Below are 21764 nucleotides of genomic sequence, written 5' to 3' on the forward strand. Positions count from 1 at the left end.
CAAGCTGTCATGGACAGTATTTTTAAGGATATTCCAAATGTTTGTGTGTACTTTGACAATGTGTACATAACTGGTAAGAATGACATTGAACATCTTAAAACACTTGATAAAGTATTGAAAATTGTTGGTGAAAAAGGTTTAAAGATAAACAAAGATAAATGTCAATTCATGCTGACAGAAATTAGTTTTCTTGGTTATATATTAAGCAAGCAAGGTATCAGACCTCAACCTGAGAAAACAAAAGCCATTAAAGAAGCACCCAAACCTGAAAATACCCAACAACTAAGAGCTTTTTTGGGCTTGATAAATTACTATGCAAAGTTCATAGGGAATCTGTCTGGTAAACTATCACCACTGTACAAGCTGCTACAGAAAAATGCAACTTGGCACTGGGGTAAACAACAAGAAGCTGCTTTTAATACAGCAAAAGAAGCTTTGTCTACTGACACCTTACTAACTCACTATGACCCAGGGAAAAGACTTGTATTGACATGTGATGCTTCACCAGATGGTGTAGGAGCAGTCTTGTCCCACATGGATGAGAAGGGTGACAGACCCATTGCTTTTGCCAGTAGATCTTTGAACCAGGCTGAGAAAAATTATTCTCAGTTAGATAGGGAAGGCTTAGGCATCATTTTTGGTGTTAAGAAATTTCATAAGTTTCTGTTTGGTAGGAAGTTCACCATCTTTACAGATCATAAACCATTGCTAGGTTTATTTGGAGAAAACAAAACCCTACCTGAGCATGCCTCACCAAGAATTCAAAGATGGGCTATCACACTAACTGCATACAATTATGAATTGAAATACAAACCTGGATCTGAGAATAGTGCAGATAGTCTTAGTAGATTACCTTTAAAAAACCAAAGCCTGAGCTATGTACCAGAAGATGTATTTGTTCTCTTCACTATCATGGATAACTCCAATATAAATGTGAATGATATTAAGAGAGAAACACAAAAAGATGAGTGCTTAATAAAAGTATATGAGCACTGTATGAATGGTTGGCCTGAAGAGTCTGTGAATGATGACTTAAGGCCATATAAAATAAGAAATTAAAACCCTTTGTGAAGATAATATAAAAGATGGAGAAGATGCAGTCCATTATCAGTCAGAGTTGCCTAAACAAAGTATTTATAACTTAATAAAGGATTATGGTGATATGGCAATTTCAAATGTTTTAAAGAGAATACATTAGTAAGAAGGAATGTGATCATCAAACAACTTTGCTAACATCATTAGCACTTACAGAAACTAAAAGGGTAACATCAAAAGAAAAAAAAAAGATTTTTTGCCATTTAATACTTTCAGATGCCAATTCAAAAATAGTTCCATTAAATCATGACAACTCATGCATTGAAAGAGAATTTGGTGTAAATAAGAATGTGTATCTAAGAAATTATGGGAGAAAGGAAAAATGGATACCAGGTCAAATTGTTCAATGTACAGGACCTGTGCCTTATAAAGTTAAAAATAACTTGTGCAGATAATAAGTGTGAATCTGTCAATCCCACCAAATCTGAACAGTTCACACCAACTCAGTTTGTTCCACAACCAAGTTCTGTTGATATGAGTGAACCAAGTTGTCTGGAGTCAGAAAATGTAAATTCTGGAGTTAATGATTTAAATCCTAGACCTCCTGAGATAGAGAATCCAGATGGTCAGAATATTGAGTCACCAAATCAAAAGCCACTGAGAAGGTCAAACAGGACAAAGTCCCAAATAAGTTAGACCTATGATTTTAAAGGTCAAAAGGACTTTGACATTATTGTTTTGTATCTTGATTATGTTGTGGCATATTGTGCATTGTTTGTAAGGATGTAATCTACCATAGTGTTCATGTTACAATATAATTGGTGATTTTAGGATACTATCAATTGTTCTATTGAGAGATGTGTTATTGTGTTCTAAGGGTAAAGGGATGTAATAGATTGAAATAATTGTGAGGTCAAGGGAACTCACTCTTCTGTATTAGTATTATATTTATATTGTTATCTTGAGTGATGTCCCTTACATGTTGTTATGTATATAAGTCTCTCGCCACTTCCGTCTTTCTCTCTTTGCATCATGGCGTCTGTACATAATAAAGGCTGTTAACAACCAACGCGGCTTCTCGTCAGTCATTACAATCCACCTCAGAACTCTACCGCTAGACCACTCCGTCCCATACATCTTTATAGTGCACGCATATATTTTGTTACTATTTACGTTTTTCTTTTTTAAAAAAAGGCTTATATTTATTATATATAGGCCTTAAATTATAAGTAAGTGTGCACTATAGGCCATAGAAATATTTAATTAATTTTAAAAAGGAACGAAACACCTCTAATTATGTCAAAGTTCGTGGCACATTGCATTATCAGATCTAACCTAAGTGACATTCAAGTTTAACCCCATCGGTTCGGGTATACTTTTGTTTTTTGTTAGCAAAGTTTCCACCCAGGCCAGTGTTTCTTCCAGACTTTTTTTCACCTGGGGGGGGGGGGGGGGGGGGAAGCGGACACTGTTAAAAGAATGTTTTTTTATATAAAATCCATTAAATCCCCCCCCCCCCCCCAGAAGAGATGCCTGAAAGAAACTCTGACTCAGACATGAGAGAAATAGCACGAGCAATCAAGTTAAATAAAAGCTTGTAAAAATGCCATTAACTGAGTTTTTAAATGACGATTTCAGTTTTTGTAAATTCAAAAACGAAGGAATATAAAATTTTATTTGTTTTAGTAATTTTTTGTTTTGGTTCTTGTTTTAGACATTTTTTTCCCTTATAATAATCGAGTATTAACACGTACGATTATTTTGTAACACCGATTTACGTTGCGATTATTTTTTTTTTAATACACAAAATTACATATTGTATTTGTGATATATTTTGAAGAAATCAAAAACGTTTATAACTATAATCAATATCTAATATTTTAAATAGCAAAAAATAATTTCGACAGTACGGACAATACTAAAATTTTTCTACTTTCGTTTCGACACTACGGGCTAGACCCTAAAAATGTAAACAGAAAAACTTAAAAATTACAATCTCTTAAGACTGAAATCAAACGCTTCAAAATAAATGTATAGACCTAATATTCATTATAACTTTATTAAAAAACTAACATTAAATAAATTCCATTTGAATTTTAAGCTGTATTGGTATAATATATCAGGAAAAATGCAGAGAAAAAAAACTTTTACTAAAATTAAGCAAAAATCAAAACAATATAGATCTAAATATTAGTTTTTGAACTAGTCTAACAGCTAACACAGTTTCGCATTCAATTTCGCATTTGTGTTTCCTGTTTACAAGTTTATTTGGGTTCAAAGGTAATGTTTTTGAAGAAAGCACCCGAGCTAGTATTATGCCCAAGCTAGCTCTAAATTCTTGATTATAAATACGACATAATTTAGATCTAGTAGATGAAATAATAATCTTGACCACAAACGAGACTATTTACTAGATCTATATATTTAGTAATTTACTGTTCTTCATTCTTAATTTAATAATAATAATATTAAATTATTAAATTAATAGGGCTAAATTAGGGGGCCTATTAAATAACCCATTCTTCATTAGAATTTAGAATAAGATGATTGGGGGCACACTAACTAATATATATTATTTATATACTAGATCTATACTATATAAAAGATCTATATTAAAATATTTTATTATTTGTTTTAGGCCTATTTAATATCATTTATTATTTAATTACAAATTTTGGTAAACTATCGACACTACTTTTTATATAGTATATAGCTCTAGGCCTATTAGTATATACCTATAGTATTACTATCGTTTTAGTAATTAGATAATTATTAATTAGATCTAGTTAGTAATTACATTAGCTTTAAAATAAGTGTATAATCGGCCGAGACTAGAATACTACTAGATCTAGAAATGTGCGGAAAATTTGCTTCATTGGTCATTGTTAATGCTTTAATAGAAGTGTATTAGGCCTATTTAGTATATTGGGATATATTAAATATATTATTATATTTGTGTCAAATATATTAGAGATAACTGAATAGGCCTAATAAACTAAAATCAGTGGCTAAATATTAGTAAATAACATATCACCTATACTATATACTATACTATATACTACTATATAGGCCAGAAATTAACTTAAAAATACAGTGTTTGCTTGCAAGATTTGCTGTTATAAACATCGTCCATCTGTAAGTAAGTGTGGTTTCCCCTGAATCTCGAACTATAATTTTACCAAAAAAAAAAAACTTAAACAAGATGGCTGCTAAAAGTAAATGAGCTTGGCTGCATCTGATAAAAACATCGCTAGTCATTATTTTTACTGACACGTTTTAATACAATTGGTACATTAATCATTTGTTAATGAAACTTTGAAACATTTTTGTAACTTTCAAAACAAATCCTCTTAAAAATGTGAAATAATTACTAAAATTTAATGAGTCACCTTTTTTTCACATTACTAGTCTCGGCCAATTTTACATACTTAAAACAATAGATTACCTTAATTTCATATTATTAATGTTAGCCATTATGGCCCATAAAGCCTAATAAATTTAATAATCTTAAGTAGTAATAGTGTAGTTAAGTGTAGACCTATACTTACTATACTAGATCCATCTATATATTCTATAAACTATAAATATATATTAACTAATTTAACTTAGGCCTATGGCTATTGCCTATAATTTTTTTAACTATAGTGGATAGACTGTAGAAATATACTTTTCCTTCACAGGTTAATGTGTTAAAAACAGTAACCAAAACATGAATCGCATCAGAGAATCCCCTCTGGCATATCTAGCTGCTGCTGCTGCTACCTGGTACATCTACAAAATATTCATCAAACCATTTCTCTCCCCCATCAGAAAGGTAAATTCATTTGGTGACAATTCGGTACACATTGTTTTGCCTTTTTCCTGTGTGTGTCTGTTGACGGGAATGGGGTCAAACCCCAGGGGAAATAATTTTAAACAAAATTAATGTTGATGGACGAATATGGCAAAATGTAAATTCTACCCTTATAATAATTTAAAAATAGGGCGGATATCGGATATAGGCCTATAATATATACCTTAATCACTTCTTTGATAAGTTATGACAGCACTTTTTTTATTGAATTTAATTTTAGATTCCCGGAAGACCATATAAACCGTTTATTGGCAACATGCTAGAAGCCTTACACGAAGAGGCCATGAACAACACGATTAAGTATGTAGGCGTCATCAACAATATCTTTTAATATATGACCTAAGCCTACTTAACTTAGTCGTTGAACTAGCTTAAAAACCTGACCACTTTAATTTAACTGTGTGATATTTACATTTTTTATAATTAAAATACAATGTAATATTAAAATAAAATAAAAATGCCTAAATAATTTTTTAAATAAATTTACAGTTGGATGGTAGAGTACAAATCCAGAATTATCCGGTTCTACTTTTTAGGTGGAGAAGGAAGGGTACTAGTAGGTGACCCGGAGATGGCGAGATATATCATGGTTACAAACAGCAAAAATTACATCCATGCTTCCTCCAGGTATGTTCACAATGAAAGTAATTACAATAAAAATTACTTTTTAATACATTTATTTTAAAAGGTCAGAAATATTTATAGTTTATGTAATAAGAGAGTGATATTGAGTAGTCAAATGGAATACTGCGTGACTATAATACCAAATGACTCTGGTTCAAATCCATCAGATGCTTACTACCTTTAGGGAGTCATTTTTCATATGACAGCCTACCTGAAAGTCTTGAGTTCAAAGTCCTCCCTGCTCTGATAGGTACCTGACTCACAATTGGGAAAGTAAAGGTGGCTGGGCATAGTGCTGACAACACTATCCCTTAATATGCTGAAGTCACTAATACAGCTGAATTGTAAAAAGGTATTTTACAATTATAGAATTAAAGCTTTTAATTTTAATAGATAACATTGTAGAAATTTGTTTATGCTGATTTATCCCTTGGGTACTTTTATATTTGAATTTACATTCTCAAAGCTAGGATGTTAGCTGTGTAAAGTGGTGTGGCAAACATTGTCTTCATATAGGGAGGGAACTGGTGAATTCTGTGGTAGTTGTACGAGTGGTCACTACAGGAACACCAAAATAATCTTAACTTAAAATCCAACCTGTCAAATAGTAACAAATTTGATTTATGAATGTTCCACAAACAGTCTGCTGGCAAATATTGTTCCCGGGTTTTTACTTCTTCTAAATGGAGAGGAGCACCATGTATTGAGAAAACATTTAAATCCTGCCTTTAATAGCCATACTGTCAATGGTGAGTCTTGCTTATTAACAAAATGAGTGGAATTAGTTAGACTTAGATAGGTCTAACATAAGCTGATGATTTTTTAAATCATTTTCACAATATTTACATATTAACTTTCTAATTGGCAGTAAAGGATTTGCTGTCAAAGAACTTAGAATATCTGCATTGAAATATTTGAAAATGATCATTAATGAATACATTTACATATTATATAGATTTAATATTTGTGCTAATAGATTTAATACCTGTGTATTGATTTCATTTTCTGGTTTGTTATAAATATAGAATCCCTGTGTTTATTTTTAGATTTCATCCCTGTGTTTGAAAAAACAACAAGGAAAGTTGTTGCCCTTTGGGAAACTGCCATGAGAAACAAGGGAGACAACTCGGTTATTGTTGCAGCACAGACTTACATGAGCAGACTTGTGAGATTGTGTTTGTAAGGTTTTATAGCTCTGGTACAAGTTGGTTCTTTGGTTGATGTTAGGTTGAGCTTAATTATTTTTCGACATAAATATTTACACATGTAGAAAAAGCAGGAAAGTTGCTGAAAAGAAATGGGAAAAAACACCACCAAACAAATGATAAATTGCTGTCAAGGCATATTACCAATAGAGATCAATTTAAGGCAACAGAGTGACTGGTAGTCAGCAATGTACTATTTTTAAAATGAAACTTTTATAAATTTTACATTTTATATTTTTTGGTAGAGGTCTTTGCATGCACAATGGAATGGTTGAGTAAATTTCATTTTATTGTTGTTATACTTGTTTAAAACCCTGTTAGATAAAATGATTCCACTTGTCCTAGACTCTAGAGGCGATGTGCCTGTGTGGATTTGATTATGAGATCAACTCAGTGGATGAACCTGATCATTGTGGGGCCCAGAGCTTTCAGCGCTTGTTGCAAGGTTTTGAGATCAGGTTGGTCTCATTTTAAATGTTAAGAGTTTCTCTGTGTGCTTTTTGCACTAGCGATTGTCTCCCTGTATGTTAAATCAAAGTGATTGTCACCCTGTAAGCTGAATTAAAGTGATTGTCTCCCTGTATGTTGAACCAAAGTGATTGTCACCCTGTAAGCTGAATTAAAGTGATTGTCTCCCTGTATGTTGAACCAAAGTGATTGTCACCCTGTAAGCTGAATTAAAGTGATTGTCTCCCTGTATGTTGAACCAAAGTGATTGTCTCCCTGTATGTTAAACCAAAGTGATTGTCTCCCTGTATGTTGAATCAAAGTGATTGTCTCCCTGTATGCTGAATCAAAGCGATTGTCTCCCTGTATGTTGAAGAAGTGATTACATCCCTGTATGTTGAATTGAAGTGATTATATCCCTATATGTCGGTGGTTGTCTAATTATTACTATATCAATTATAACTTATTATTATAAATAGATAACCAAACTGTATAATGCATCCCATTTTCTACTTTCATTTCTTTACATGATGTTTGTTTTGGGATATGTTAGCACTGTTATTCTTATTATATAATCTTAAACATTATTTCTATGAAATTTCTCTAAGCAAATTGAAAAAGCTTGAATTATCGCTGATCCATCACTTTACAGATTGTCACGTTTATTGCCCTTACAATGGCTGCCAACCAAAGCAAACAGACAAGCCTGGGCGGACGTGAAGTTTTTTTACTCCACAATAAAAGATGTCATAGCCCAGAAGAGAGAGAAGATTGAAAATGGTATGTGGCTTAGTGTAACAGCTGATTAGGTCAAAAGAAGGTAATTGAGGTCAGGTTAAGCCCATGGTTGCTGAACTGAAAAGTCCCGAATTCGAACCCCCTTTTAGATGGGACTCGATAGCTGGGGACAGCCATTCATCTAGGAGAGACTACTCCAAAAATAAAAAATTGTTTTTTTTTTTAATGAACATGTTTTTTTACAAGTAAGCCTACAATTTAATTGGGAAGAAATTAAATATTACTGTCATCAGCCCATTAAGTGGTTGACAGATTATTAACTTAATAAATATTTAGTAAATAATTTACTAGCTGAATAGTTTTGTATTGGTGTTTGTGGCTAGTATCATGAGCATGACCATGAGTCCATTTAACACTCTTTATAAGTTATTGTCACAAAAAGAGATAACTCCCTTTCTTAAGGGATTTTATCAAACAATTATCTTGAGGGGGAGGGAGTGGAGTGTAGTGGACATTCTCCTGAAAGAAACACTACTTAGTTATTGACAGTAAATTACAAAATATATTTTTTTAATTACCACATAATGTGTAAGTTTTTTTTTAAATATTGCAAGAAACATCTCCTCTACTGATTGAAATGTATATATCTTGTAATCAGCGTATTCCTTCTGTTTTGAATTTCAGGTGATACCTCAAGAGACTTGCTCTCTCGGCTAATCCAGATCAGGGATGATAAGGGAAGTGGCTTGAGTGACCGGAGTTTGTTCTCTCAAGTTGGTGGCTTTTTGTTTGCAGGGTTTGAGGTGAGTCTAGTCATGGATAGGGGACACAACTTGAGTTGACAATTTGAGTTGCTAGGCTAGGACAGGGGAGACAAGACAACTATTGCTTTTTCTCAATTTTAAGAAAAATATATTTCATAAGCCATGCCAAAAGCTGTATTTAAAAAATATTTTATTTTAAATAATTTGCTTTAAATAAATAAATAACATTGAAAACTGTTTGTCATATCTTCAATATGTTACATTTATACAGCTTTATGGTTGTGGGGTCAAGTATGTGGGTTAGAGGTTATTTAATTTTTGTTACTGGGTTTAGAAGGTATTGTTTTTGACAGTTGCCTGCAATTTCACCTTTACAAATGCATGTTACTCTTTTGAATACATCTAGGCTATCTATTAAATACAAGAATTAGTTATGAGGTAAACATTTATTACAATGTAGTTTTATATTGGTGAAAAATAGCAGAATTATGAATTGTTTTTAAAAACATTGAAAAAGCTATTTACTAATACTTTATTCAGGCTTTAATTTTAGGTTAGAGGCTATCAGTTGTGTTATTTTGATTGGAGGCTATCGTTAATTTATGTAGACTTAATTTCTAGTCTTTTATTTCTTGCATTTACTGTAAGCGTATCTGTATAATTATTTTTCTTGGAGTGATTAACCCTTTCCCCGGCGACTGGGTGTAATCCACCCGAAGTCGCTATATTTTTGCTCATATCTCGAGCCTCGTTTTATAAATTTTTCTGGGCCTTATTCCCATCTATAAGGTGGTTGGGGTGAACACATTGGAGGTTGTAATTTTTTAAAATATTCGTAAAAAAATTTTTTATGAGGGTTTGAAATTTTTGTATACGGTCCCTGGCAACTGGGTGCTACACACCCGTACACAATTTTGAATGGAAAAAATATTTATAACTTATAAACTGGTTACTAAATATTTGTTTTTACTCATTGTGGGTTAAGTCATTGTATTACATTTTCAAACTATAAATTAACAATCTGAAGGTATTTGAGTAACAAAAATATCAAACAGGATTGAAGTAATCAACTTTAGTAATAAAATAATAGAACATTAACATGTTTTAATAATTTATACCTCAGAGAGCACAGTTGTTAGATAAAATTAAAATAGCTGGACATTTCTTTTTGCTTGCAGAGAGAACTTAAGTTTTCTTTGACAAAATATGGGCACCCTTTTAGTGGTGTTACATGAGTCACATGCCCAAAATATTTTAATTCCATACTTATCGGAATTGCTTGGTATGTATTGGATAAATCTACTCCCACCTCTAAAATCAATCAGTTGCCCAATTAGTAATGATCTCTCCACAAACATAACACCCTGCTAAATTTGTATGGAATATCTACCATAATGGAAGCAAATTTAAATATACCATGAGCCTGATGGACTGTTAGTGTTATGGAAGTGAATATGACCCAGAAGGTTGCTGAATCTCTTCATAGAAAATTCTTCCTTCAAAAACTTCCATAAGCAGAACTGAATTGACATACAACTGAATTGTTATTCTGCAGAGTGCCAGTGTCTCCTCTTGCTTTCTCTCCATCCCTGCTAATGCAGTCAAATATTGGTTGTATTATTTTTTGTATTCATGCACAGAAGAAATATTTAGGGTCAGGCTGTTTATAAATTTCCTGGGATTAGCACTTCAGGCAGTGGTCTAGTGTACTGTTACTTAGTCTTTCCTGAAAATATTTCTTTTTCTTCATTTTGCACCAGCCGTTTCATTTTATTATGAGTGCCAACTGTTGACACATTATTGATAGTTGAAATGCAGTATATTGGGTAGACCTCGTCATCAGAGCTGCTTGATACTGATGGCTGCCATTCTTCATCTTCTAACTCTGATACTAATAGTTCAGGCTCAAAACTTGTTGGTCATTTTCACCTGCTATACTAAAACTGGCAAATATATTCCTTTATCATTAGCACTTGAGTTTAGACAAAAGCGTTCAAGACTTGTTTCTGTTGTGTTCTCAATAACGTTTGTGACTATTTATAAACCTTACTCTCAGGGTCACAACCTGTAGAACACCCACCCCACTCCCAGTTTGATCAATTAATTGCCCAGTATTAACTTTCAAGCAGCATTACAAAGTTGTTTTGCCTTTTTGTCCTCATTTGTACTCCTAATGAGGTTAATGTCAAGTTACTCTAAAAGGCTCGAATGTCTCTATCTACATTCCAGAGCTCCCAAAAAGAGTACAAATCACTATATATGTGATCCCACAGGCAATCTTACCCCTGCATTTCATTAACCTATTGTAACTCTAAACTACAGTTCAGTCTGTAACTGCAAGTCAGAGCTCCAGCAAAGAGTATAAATCACTCCATGTGTCCACCCACAGGTTAACTCTTGCTTGAGAATCCCATCAACCTGTAGTATCATATTACAGCTCTCCCATTGACAACAACATGTCTTGTGTTCCCCATGGCCTCTGTGCCCTGAATACCTCAACTGTGTCAGTATTGTTACCCACCCCACAATGAACAAAGAAAAGAATTTACTATAAGAAAGTCTTTGGGTGTGATCCACCCAGTTGCCGGGGACAGGGTACCAAATATGTTGCCGGGGAAAGGGTTAAGAATGAGATTCAGTGAGATTTAGAGTCGAATGTTTCTGTAGACCACAAGCATGAACCTGACATGGACACTTCTTATGCTGGCTGAGCACCCAGAAGTCCAAGAGAAAGCCAGACAGGAAGTCATGTCACTTCTGCCTGACCAGTCCACACCACTGACCACTAAGATTGTTGATAATTTAATCTACTTAACCTGTGTTATTAAAGAATCCTTAAGGTAATTGTTTCCTTATTTAATAAAGTACATTTTTGTAAAACTTGTGAAGCAAGTTGTTCTTTGATACAACTGGTATTTTTTACAGTGTATTTGTTTTACTTGGTTGTTGCCCCTTCTTTTATCTCCCTTGGCTTGGTTTTTCAATTCTATTTTTATGCCTTGTTTAAATGAAATGAATCAGTTAAAATTGAATAATATTAATGACATCAGAATTCTTTATCCAATCAAAAATCAAATAAATATATAAAATGGGAGTAAAATATATATTAGTTTTTCTATTGAAATTTATAAAAGCATCTAATTCATAAAAAGTAATTTACTGTCTATTTTTTGTTTAGATTATTTCCACCAGTTTCTGTGGTTTTTCGACAAGCACTCCAAGACGATTATCTTGGTGGCTATTTAATACCCGCTGGTACAAAAGTTGGCGTCAGCATAGGTGCACTACACAGGTAAAGTTGTCATAAAGTGAACATCTTCTTTAGACGTGGTGATGATGAAGTAGAGTTCATGTTTCTTGACCTCGGCATATGAAGGTATAGTGTGATCAGCACTATGGACTCACGGACGTCCTACAGTTGCAAGTCTGAACAGAGATCCGAACTCGAGACCATCAGGCTAGCAGCCAAATACTCAACCATTTGTCCATATCGTCCCTTGTAAATGTCATAAGTGGAAAATATTTTACCATAGACATAAAACTGGTTCATCATTTTGTTTGGGTGTACACTGCTCATCGTTTAGTTTCTTAAAGGATAAAAAATTGAAGCATCATTTAAGAGCTAAAGGTTTAATGTTTTTTAAAGGTTTTAAGTAGGGTGTATACAATTCTTTTACCTAAAAACTTGAAGATATAATGTGGTAAGCTGTTTCTCATTATTATGATCTTTCCCTGTTTGTGCCCAAGACACATGAAGCAGATGAAATATAGTCCATCTGTTTCAATGACCTAGGCATACAAAAGATTATGTGGTCAGCACTACATACAGCCACCTTTGTTTCGCTAATGTAAGTTAGGTACCCATAAGAGCTGGATGGACTCAGGGACATTCTACTGATTAAACCCAGATTTGAACCCTAGACTTTCAGATTAGCAGTTTAGCACTCTACTGCAAGGCCACTCTGTCCCTAACTGTCTTTAGTTTCCCCAAATTAAGCCAGATTTGCAACAGTGCTAGGTCGACTCATAAACTTCCTTCAGACTCAACATGAATCAAACTCATTACATTCCTGTTAGCAATCATATACATTACTTCTCAACCTTAAATGCCTCTTTTTCCTACCACCACAGAAACATGGGTTGATTTCACGTACAACTTTAGTTATACAAATTTCTCCATGTTTAGGTTGCCAGAAAACTGGTCCAACCCAACAGCCTTTATCCCAGAAAGGTTTCTGGAACCCTACGACCCCTACAAGTTCCTGCCATTCAACGCGGGGCCCTACATGTGCATCGGCCACATTTTCTCCCTGACTGAGAGCAAGGCGGTGTTGGCGCTGCTACTGCGCCACTTTGTGCTGGAGCTTCCCGCAGGGTACAAGTACCGCAGGATTCGTCGTCTGACCATCCAGCCTCACCCACCCCTTCAGCTGACCCTTAGGCCTGTTCAGTGCTCATAACTTTTTCAGTTTTATGTTAGGCTGAGGCAGTGCTTATAACTGTATCAGTTTTAAGTTAGGCTTATAACTGTATCAGTTTTAAGTTAGACTTATAACTGTCTCAGTTTTAAGTTAGGCTTATAACTGTCTCAGTTCTAAGTTAGGCTTATAACTGTCTCAGTTTGAATTTAGGCTGAGGCAGTGCTTATAACTGTCCCAGTTTTAAGTTAGGCTTAGACAAAGCTTATAACTGTCTCAGTTTTAAGTTAGGCTTATACAGTGCTTAGAACTGCCTCAGTTTTAAGTTTGGCTTAGTGCTTAAAACTGTCTCAGTTTAAAGTTAGGCCTAGACAGTGGTTATAACTGTCTTAGTTTTAAGTTAGGCTTATGACTCTTGTCACAAAAAGCTTTACTAAATGTCTTCAAAAATTACGTTCTTACAATTGTTATTTTGTTGATTAAACATAAATAAAAAATAATATACGGGTGAAACGGATATCATTTCACATAATTTATAATGATTTTCATTCTTAAGTTAATTTTCTAAATACATTATTATCACTTTGTGTATATCTTATTGTACCTAGAAATATATAAGTATTATAAAGAACGAGCCGACCCGCGGCGTATCATACGCCGCTATTTAGTTATTTTTTCTACTTTTCAGTAATTCATAATATGTGAATTCGACAGTACCAATGCTGCCACTGAAAATAAAAACCAATGCAAACCCCCATCCCCCCCCCCCCCCCCCCCCCCCCCGTGAAAGCAGCCTCCTCTTAGTTACCTCCTCTAAGTTTAAAATAGTTTCAAACTGAATTATCTGCCCCTAATAGCCGTCACCAAACCCTGCTCTACGATTGTTTTGTAAACATTTAATTTTAGCGTGAACTACAGCTCACCTGACAATGTGAGGGGGGGATGGGGTGGGGGTGGTAGCGATAGAGAGGAAGAGAGGGGACTGCAGGGCGCGAGCTTGCAGCTTGTTTTCTAACGGATCCCAGAAGAGAATTATATATATAGATAGATTGTAAAGATAATTTTTGTGTCTAGAGACTGCATTACAAACTGTTAAATGAGGGAGAAAGGGGGTGAAGGGGAGCGGACCATTGTGGTTTCAGGGGAGTTAACTCCAAATGCAAGCATAACTTAGATAATGATGAGTGTGCATATACACAATTGGTTATACAATGGCTTATACAATTGTTTTTATACACTTTGTTGACTGCAACTATGCATGTTATGTTATGTCTTTCATCCAAGCAGTGAAATTTTTTAAAATGTATTTTTAAAAATTCATGTTTCAATTTTTAAAGACTGAGACAGAAATTGAAGTAAATAATAACTTATTTAAAAAATGACATCAATTTATAATGTACATTTTATTTTCAACTGTTAGAGCAATGTGATACTTTACTACTACATTTAAAAAAAATTTAATGTTTATATTGACATGTTTAGAATATTTTTTATAGTTCTAAAAAAATAGTTCTGATGATACAAATATAAAGAAAGGAAGCTTCTTGTATCCTTAGTATGTGAAGGTATTTTAAGAGTCTAAGCAAAATGCACTGTTTTTTTTTGTTTTAATTCCAGATTTATTTTATGAAAAAATAACCCCAATTTATTTTATATATTTAAAAAAATCAGTTATGTTAATTAGTGTTTTTATTTATTTATTGATTAGCGATAATACAATAGTCCTTTGACTCATGTAATTTTAAAGCATTCATGTCAAAGTTTGAATGAAAGAAAAGGCTTGTAATAAACCAAACTAGTGACTTAACTGTCTGTTCATCAATTTAAATGTAAATTAATAATTGGTTCATGTGAGAGGTGTTGTTGGGTGGTTGCGGGCCACACCGGGTGACACCATTTATGGAGGTGACATTATTTATGGGGGGGGGGGGTGTGACCATAAGGCAAAAAATGGTATAATTGATAGAAGATAAATGGTTTTGACCAGTTCAATTAATGGTTTATTAAAGTTTTTTACGATCATTGGGGGGGGGGGGAGGATATGACACCATGTAAGTATTTTTAACTATAGAGAAGACAATGCTACATTCAGCTGTATTGGCAACCAACTATAGATAAACATCGTTACTATTAAGTCTGCACACCTTAAAACTATTACCCAAGGGGGGGGGGGGGGCAGGTGAAACCAATTGCAAAATATACAGAATATTTATCTATCTATCTATCTATCTATCTATCTTTCTCTCTCTCTTTATATGGGTGGAGGTATGACACCGTGAGGGGCTGCAATGGGTGACACCCGACCTAGCGACGTCACTGGTTCACGTTAGAAAAGTAAAGGCGGCAAGGCATACAACTGATTACTCAATCCCTTCTTAAGTCTCAGAAATGGGTGAACTCCACCTAACATTTTACTTCCAGTTCTGAAATGATGCTCTTTTAAGCAGTAATGAGCACCAGAGGCGTAGCGACCCTTCCCGGCGCCCGGGGACATACTTTCAATTTGGCGCCCCCTTGGGAGCAAATTTTCGATTTGCACCCCCCCCTCGAACTTTTCATTTGCATCCCCCCCCTCAAATTTTCGATTTGCACCCCCCCCCCCTCGAACTTTTCATTTGCACCCCCCCCCCCCTCAAACTTTCGATCGATTTGCACCCCCCCCCCCCTCAAACTTTCAATTTGGCGCCCCCCCTAAGGTCGGCGCCCGGGGACATATGTCCCCGCCCCCCCCCCCCCCCCCTCGCTACGCTACTGATGAGCACTGAATGAATCAACGGTAGTGATGTTAAGTTTGTACTTAAGGTTGCAGCGCGGCTAATTTGTTCTATTTTTAACTTTATTCAATTATTGTGGCTAACTTTGTCTTCTTTAACCTTGCTATTTCGATCTTCTTCTTTTCTTCTTCTTCGTCCTTAATTTTAGTGTTGGAAGGGATCCCCCTCCAACACAATTAAGTATACGTGTCATCTGGTTATGCGCCATTGAGGCCGTTGACTCCGATTTCAGCCTGCTTTTCTTTTTGGATTTGCTTCCATAGCCTTTTTCCAACCAAGTACAATTTAACTAGAAGGCAGCAGTTGTTTGATTTTGGAGTTGTCTCTCTTAGAAGAGTGGCTGTCCCCAGATAACGAGCCTCATCTGTCCTATCTATTTTAAACTTGAGTTACCACTGAAAGTAACAAATGGTGCGAGCTTTGCTTCCTGGATTCAATGCACATGTCACAGTGACACGCTACTTAAAATTGCTAATGCCACATCAGTTGTGCAATCGAGAGCATTCGAAATTGTATAATTTCGTTGGCCTTGACATTTTAATAACAAATATTATGATCTCATGCTGTTTTCGCTTAAAGCCTAATCGCGTTAAACCGCTATATTTAAGCCAGACAGTAATCCAGCTGCTTCAATTATACATGGGACGTTGATTCATCTACTTCAGTCATACACTTGTGTCAATACAACTGTTTCAATCATACATAACATTGATCCAGCTGTTTCAATCATACATAGGACGTTGGTTCGGCTACTTCAATCTTACGCTAGCCAGGTTAATCCAGTTGTTTCAATTATACATGGCAAACTAATCCAACTGTTTCAATCATACATGGCATATTGATCCAACTGTTTCAATCATGCGTGGGATATTGATCCAGCTGTTTCAATCATACTCGGGATGTTGATCCAGCTGTTTCAATCATACATGGCATATTGATCCAACTTTTCCAATTATACATGGCATATGGATCCAACTTTTCCAATCATACTTGGCATATTGATCCAACTTTTCCAATCATACTTGGCATATTGATCCAACTTTTCCAATCATACATGGCATATTGATCTAACTGTTTCAATCATATACGGGGTGTTGACCCAGTTACTTTAGTGCACTTAAAACACATCAGTTGTGCTATTTCTATCCTACAAAATGTAGTTCACGTTCTTTCAGTTTGTTGCTCAATGGTTTTTTCCCCTAATTATCCTTATATAACATGGTAACGAACATGTGTATTGTTTTTTTTTTAATATGTTGGGCTGGGGTAGGGGGGATGTCCTTTTTTAACCTTGGTAGCTGACACTATAGAGAGAGAATAAAAACTACCCTACCCAGTACAGGTCTGGTTACCTAACACATGTTGAAGAACTGTGCATATGATATAACATGAGATATTTTTGTATTCTGAATTTTAGGGTCAGACCCTAGGTCGCGTAATGGGGTCATAACCTGAATTAGTGGAGGTCATAGCCTGGGCGTGGGGTCAGATTCTTGATTTGTGGGGTCAAAACCTGGCACTAAGAAGTCATAGCCTGGATTAAGGGGTCAGTCTGGACTAGTGGGGTCAGTCTGGACTAGTGGGGTCAGTCTGGACTAGTGGGGTCAGTCTGGACTTGTGGGGTCAGTCTAAACTTGTGGGGTCAGTCTGAACTTGTGGGGTTAGTCTGGACTAGTGGGGTCAGTCTGGACTAGTGGGTCAGTCTGAACTTGTGGGGTCAGTCTAAACTTGTGGGGTCAGTCTGAACTTGTGGGGTTAGTCTGGACTAGTGGGGTCAGTCTGAACTTGTGGGGTCAGTCTGAACTTGTGGGGTCAGCATGGACTAGTGGGGTCAGTCTGAACTTGTGGGGTCAGTCTGAACTTGTGGGGTTAGTCTGGACTAGTGGGGTCAGTCTGGACTAGTGGGGTCAGTCTGAACTTGTGGGGTTAGTCTGGACTAGTGGGGTCAGTCTGGACTAGTGGGGTCAGTCTGAACTTGTGGGGTCAGTCTGAACTTGTGGGGTCAGCATGGACTAGTGGGGTCAGTCTAAACTTGTGGGGTTAGTCTGGACTAGTGGGGTCAGTCTGGACTAGTGGGGTCAGTCTGAACTTGTGGGGTCAGTCTGAACTTGTGGGGTTAGCGTGGACTAGTGTGGTCAGTGCCTGACCTTAGTGGGGTCAGTGTGTGCCCTTAGGGGTCATCATGGACTAGTGGGGTCAAAGCCCGTGCTAAGGAGGTCAAGATGTTGACTTGAAGGGGTCATGGCCTGGTGAAGTCGGGTCAGTGTTGACCATGGGGTCAGTACCTGTGCCATACAGCGTGCAGCCCAGTGCTTTATTTGTGACGCCTTCAATCAAATTGTGTTCATAACTTTACAACTAGCAGCCTCTTTTGTTCGAGCAAAATACCAGAGGCGTAGCGATGGGGGAGGGGGCAGGGGGGGACATATGTCCCCGGGTGCCGACTTTAGGGGGCGCCAAAATGGGTTGGAAAAAGTAATCGAAAGTTTAAGGGGGGGGGGGGTTCAAATCGAAAGTTTGAGTGGGGGGGGGGGGTGCAAATCAAAAGTTTGTCCCCGGGCGCCGGGAAGGGTCACTACGCCTCTGCAAAATACAAAAACATGAAATATACTTTCATAAGCTCAGTTAACCTTTATCGGGCATCTTGACTGACTACTCTGATACCTAAAGTTCGAACACTTTTCTTAATCACCACATTCACACAACTTTTCATTCATTCATACATCATCGATAGTTTCATCACCTCACGACTAACTACTAACACTAGCTTAAAAACGTACCATCGACCTTCACCTTGAGCATTCAATATAAAAACAAGGTTACCGTTCTTTATCTAGACTCAAGTTTCAGGACTTAGTTTTGTATTTACGACAAAAATTTGAGACACAATGAGCCCGTTTTGTTACAAGCCTGCTTTGCTTTATTTACGATACTTTTATTTACTTCATAAGCTCACCATCATAACAACACACCACCTGTAGTTTCCCACCAAACCTACACACAACACGGCACAAGAGTGCTGTGAGGTAGTCTAAGAGGCTTCCACCCCCCCCCCCCCTCCCCCATACATAACTAGGTCAGCAACGTACACCTCAACCTCACCCGAAAAATATAAACGTTTTCGTTTTTTTTCTCCCCGTGGGTTGAAAAACTGGAAACAATGACGTATGAGCCAACAAACCACGACAACTCTCGGCGTAGTTATCGTTCGTAGTTGCGCGTCACTCAATCAGAGAATAAATAAATGAAAAAAAATGTTCCGTGGCTTTCTTGTTCCAACTTTTAGGTGCTAGTCTATAACTATTGACACGGGAGACTGCACCACGGCGCGCGTATTTACACGGCAGGCGTGCATGAAATTTCTGCACTGAACACAGCGCCGACTGCAGAATTTTTTTTCACTGTGTGTTTGTGATCGATCTATTAGGCTCGTGTGATGTCTGTTTATTGCTGTGTAACGGTGATTCGATAAAACCTGTGTTAGAACCAGGCCATCCATTCCAGTAAAGGTAAGATATTTTTACTATTTTTTTAAGATCCTTGAGATGACTTCTTTACCTTTCTAAATATAAGTCAATTAGACATTTAGACATTTTTTAACAAAGGGAGGGAATCGGCCTTGTTTATCTTTATTTCCCTCATGAGAAGAGATCCCAGGCGAATTAAACACATGCACTGTATACATTAGTTAAGGGATTAGTCTGTAACGCTAATCTGTCTCAACACTATGAAATACGGCTATGTGATATAGTCTAGTCACTAAAACACCGTTGAATGACATAGTCTAGTCACGGAAACTCCGCTATGTGCTAAGTCTAGTCACGTATATAGCCACAGAATGTTTTATGTATATCAGTATATTTCAGAGGCGTAGCGAGGGGGGGGAACATATTTCCCCGGGCGCCGACCTTAGGGGGGGGGCGGCCAAAATGGGTTGGAAAGACAAATTGAAAGTTTGAGGGGGGGGGGGGTGCAAATGAAAAGTTCGAGCGGGGGTGCAAATCAAAAGTTTCGAGGGGGGGGGGGGGGGCAAATCGAAAGTTTGTCCCCGGGCGCCGGGAAGGTCGCTACGCCTCTGGTATATTTTTATCCATCGGATAGTACAGCTATAATTTTGATTTCGACTGTTGTTTAATAATATCTCACGCAGGTGAAAGTACCCGATTTCGTATGAATTTTATAATCTAATCCTTTTTGCACTAAGTCTGAACTATTTACTAATATTTGTTGTTTGTCCACTTTAAAAAAAATTAACTACCACAGAGATGCTTTGGATATGATATATAGTGCTCTTAGTGGTCATCCATTAATGACGTGCACAAAAAATTCAGACCCCCTCCCACCGTCCACCACGTGTCTACTTTCGACTACCCCCCCCCCCCCCTATGTGGACGTCCCAAAAACAATTTAGAAGATTTCGCAAAACCTACTACCAATTTACTATTTCAATAATTTCAATAACATATCTTGCGTACCTAATAGCTGATATACGGCTTTAATATTTTCGATGATGTTTATTATTAGGCCTAAATATCAAAAGTAGAATCTAGAGGTGTCTTTATTTTAACACGAGCAGTGTCGACGTAATTTTCGCTTTTTACATGCATGATACGAATTATACGTTTGTTTTAAAATGTTAGTACTTCGACATTAAGTTCAACATGCGGAAGTCCGCATGTATCCGAATTCCCCCCCCCCCCCCCCCCAGTCCACACGCGTCACCAAAGTGACATCATAAGTGGATGCCCCCCATGGGATCTATATAGAAGCATGACATCTATAGGAGAGATAGGACATAATCCTTGAGTTCAATAGGCCTATGTACTCATTGATATGACCAAAGGCGTAGCAACCCCTCTCGGCGTCCGGGGACAAACCTTAAATTTGCCCCCCCCCCCCCATTTATTTTTTTATATTTATAATTCAAAATAGCAGCTAAAATGAGCTTATTTTGGCGCCCATAGGGTCTGCGCTCGGGGACACCATATACCCCCTGCCCCCCCCCCCCTTCCCCCCTGTAGCCAGAGGTTTCTTCCAGGCATCTCTTCGGGGGGCGGGGGGGGGGGGGGCTAAGCCCCCCGAAATTTTTTTACCGCCCCCCCCCCAAACGAAACGAAATTTATATAATTTATATAGAAAATATATACTTTTAACAGTGTCCGCCCCCCCCCCCCCCCCCACCCGAAGAAAGTCTACCGCCCCCCCCCCCCCCCCCCGAATATTTCGAGTGCCCCACCGGAGAAAAAAGTCTGGAAGAAACACTGCCCGTAGCTACGCCTCTGGATATGACTCTCTTAATGTATAGGATCCGCGAAACTCGAAACACTAGGAAAACGGGTAAATAAAACAAGAGACATGGAAATCTTTCAGTCCCCGTTTTACAATAACATTTTTCAACACAGCACTAGTATGTTGCTGAAGTGTTAAGTGTTAAGGTTAGATAACTCGCGCAGTAAGAATAAAAAATTCATACTTTTTTTTATAACAAGCTTTTATAAAAACATAAAGATGAAACGATTGTATTTAAACAGCACTTTTATCTATCTATAAATAAAAGCATAGAATGCTCATAAAATTTAAGTAAGGGATTATGTAGCTTATAAATATTAATACAATCTACCTTTAGTTGTATATAAATTTAAGTTCCTTCTAATGTGATATTAATTTGATATTTATTTAGTAAACTGTTACTAATATCTTTCCTTTACTTACTCGTTTACGTAGTCCTTACCAAAGATCGTCGTTTTATTCCCTCCTGAGTCGGAAAAACTTAATCTGACAGTGTGTATGTAAACACGATTACTTGAGTGCCGTTTCAATTAAGTTGAGGAAATTACATATATAAGTATTAAATCAAATCTGAAGTTCTGTATCAACTTTTGAGTGATTTCCCGTATTGCGGAAGC

General features: G+C 36.6%; 1 protein-coding gene across 2 annotated transcripts; it reads left to right on the forward strand.

The window, feature by feature from the left end:
* Positions 1–4087: 4087 nt before the first annotated feature.
* Positions 4088–13141, forward strand: LOC131945232 (cytochrome P450 4d1). 2 transcript variants are annotated; one of them, XM_059306273.1, is made up of 11 exons: positions 4088–4849; positions 5109–5188; positions 5378–5515; positions 6155–6261; positions 6559–6677; positions 7063–7175; positions 7817–7944; positions 8587–8705; positions 11334–11506; positions 11845–11958; positions 12853–13141. In XM_059306273.1, the coding sequence occupies exons 1-11, from the start codon at positions 4745–4747 to the stop codon at positions 13124–13126; spliced, it is 1470 nt and encodes a 489-aa protein (XP_059162256.1). In that variant the 5' UTR covers positions 4088–4744; the 3' UTR covers positions 13127–13141. The 2 variants fall into 2 exon arrangements, with proteins under 2 accessions (XP_059162256.1, XP_059162257.1); XM_059306274.1 differs by lacking the exon at positions 4088–4849 and having other exon boundaries at positions 5107–5188; positions 5425–5515.
* The last annotated feature ends 8623 nt before the right edge of the window (positions 13142–21764 follow it).

The sequence above is a fragment of the Physella acuta genome, unplaced genomic scaffold, assembly GCF_028476545.2.
Source record: "Physella acuta isolate Inbredline_101_S28 unplaced genomic scaffold, ASM2847654v3 ptg000532l, whole genome shotgun sequence".
Lineage (NCBI taxonomy): Eukaryota > Metazoa > Mollusca > Gastropoda > Physidae > Physella > Physella acuta.

Bases quoted from the DNA above. Each gene is read 5' to 3' on its own strand.
- LOC131945232 (XM_059306273.1), top strand. From the start codon at position 4,745: ATGAATCGCATCAGAGAATCCCCTCTGGCATATCTAGCTGCTGCTGCT. The intron at 5,189-5,377 runs GTATGTAGGCGT...ATAAATTTACAG, and splicing joins GCCATGAACAACACGATTAA to TTGGATGGTAGAGTACAAAT. The intron at 5,516-6,154 runs GTATGTTCACAA...TTCCACAAACAG, and splicing joins TACATCCATGCTTCCTCCAG to TCTGCTGGCAAATATTGTTC.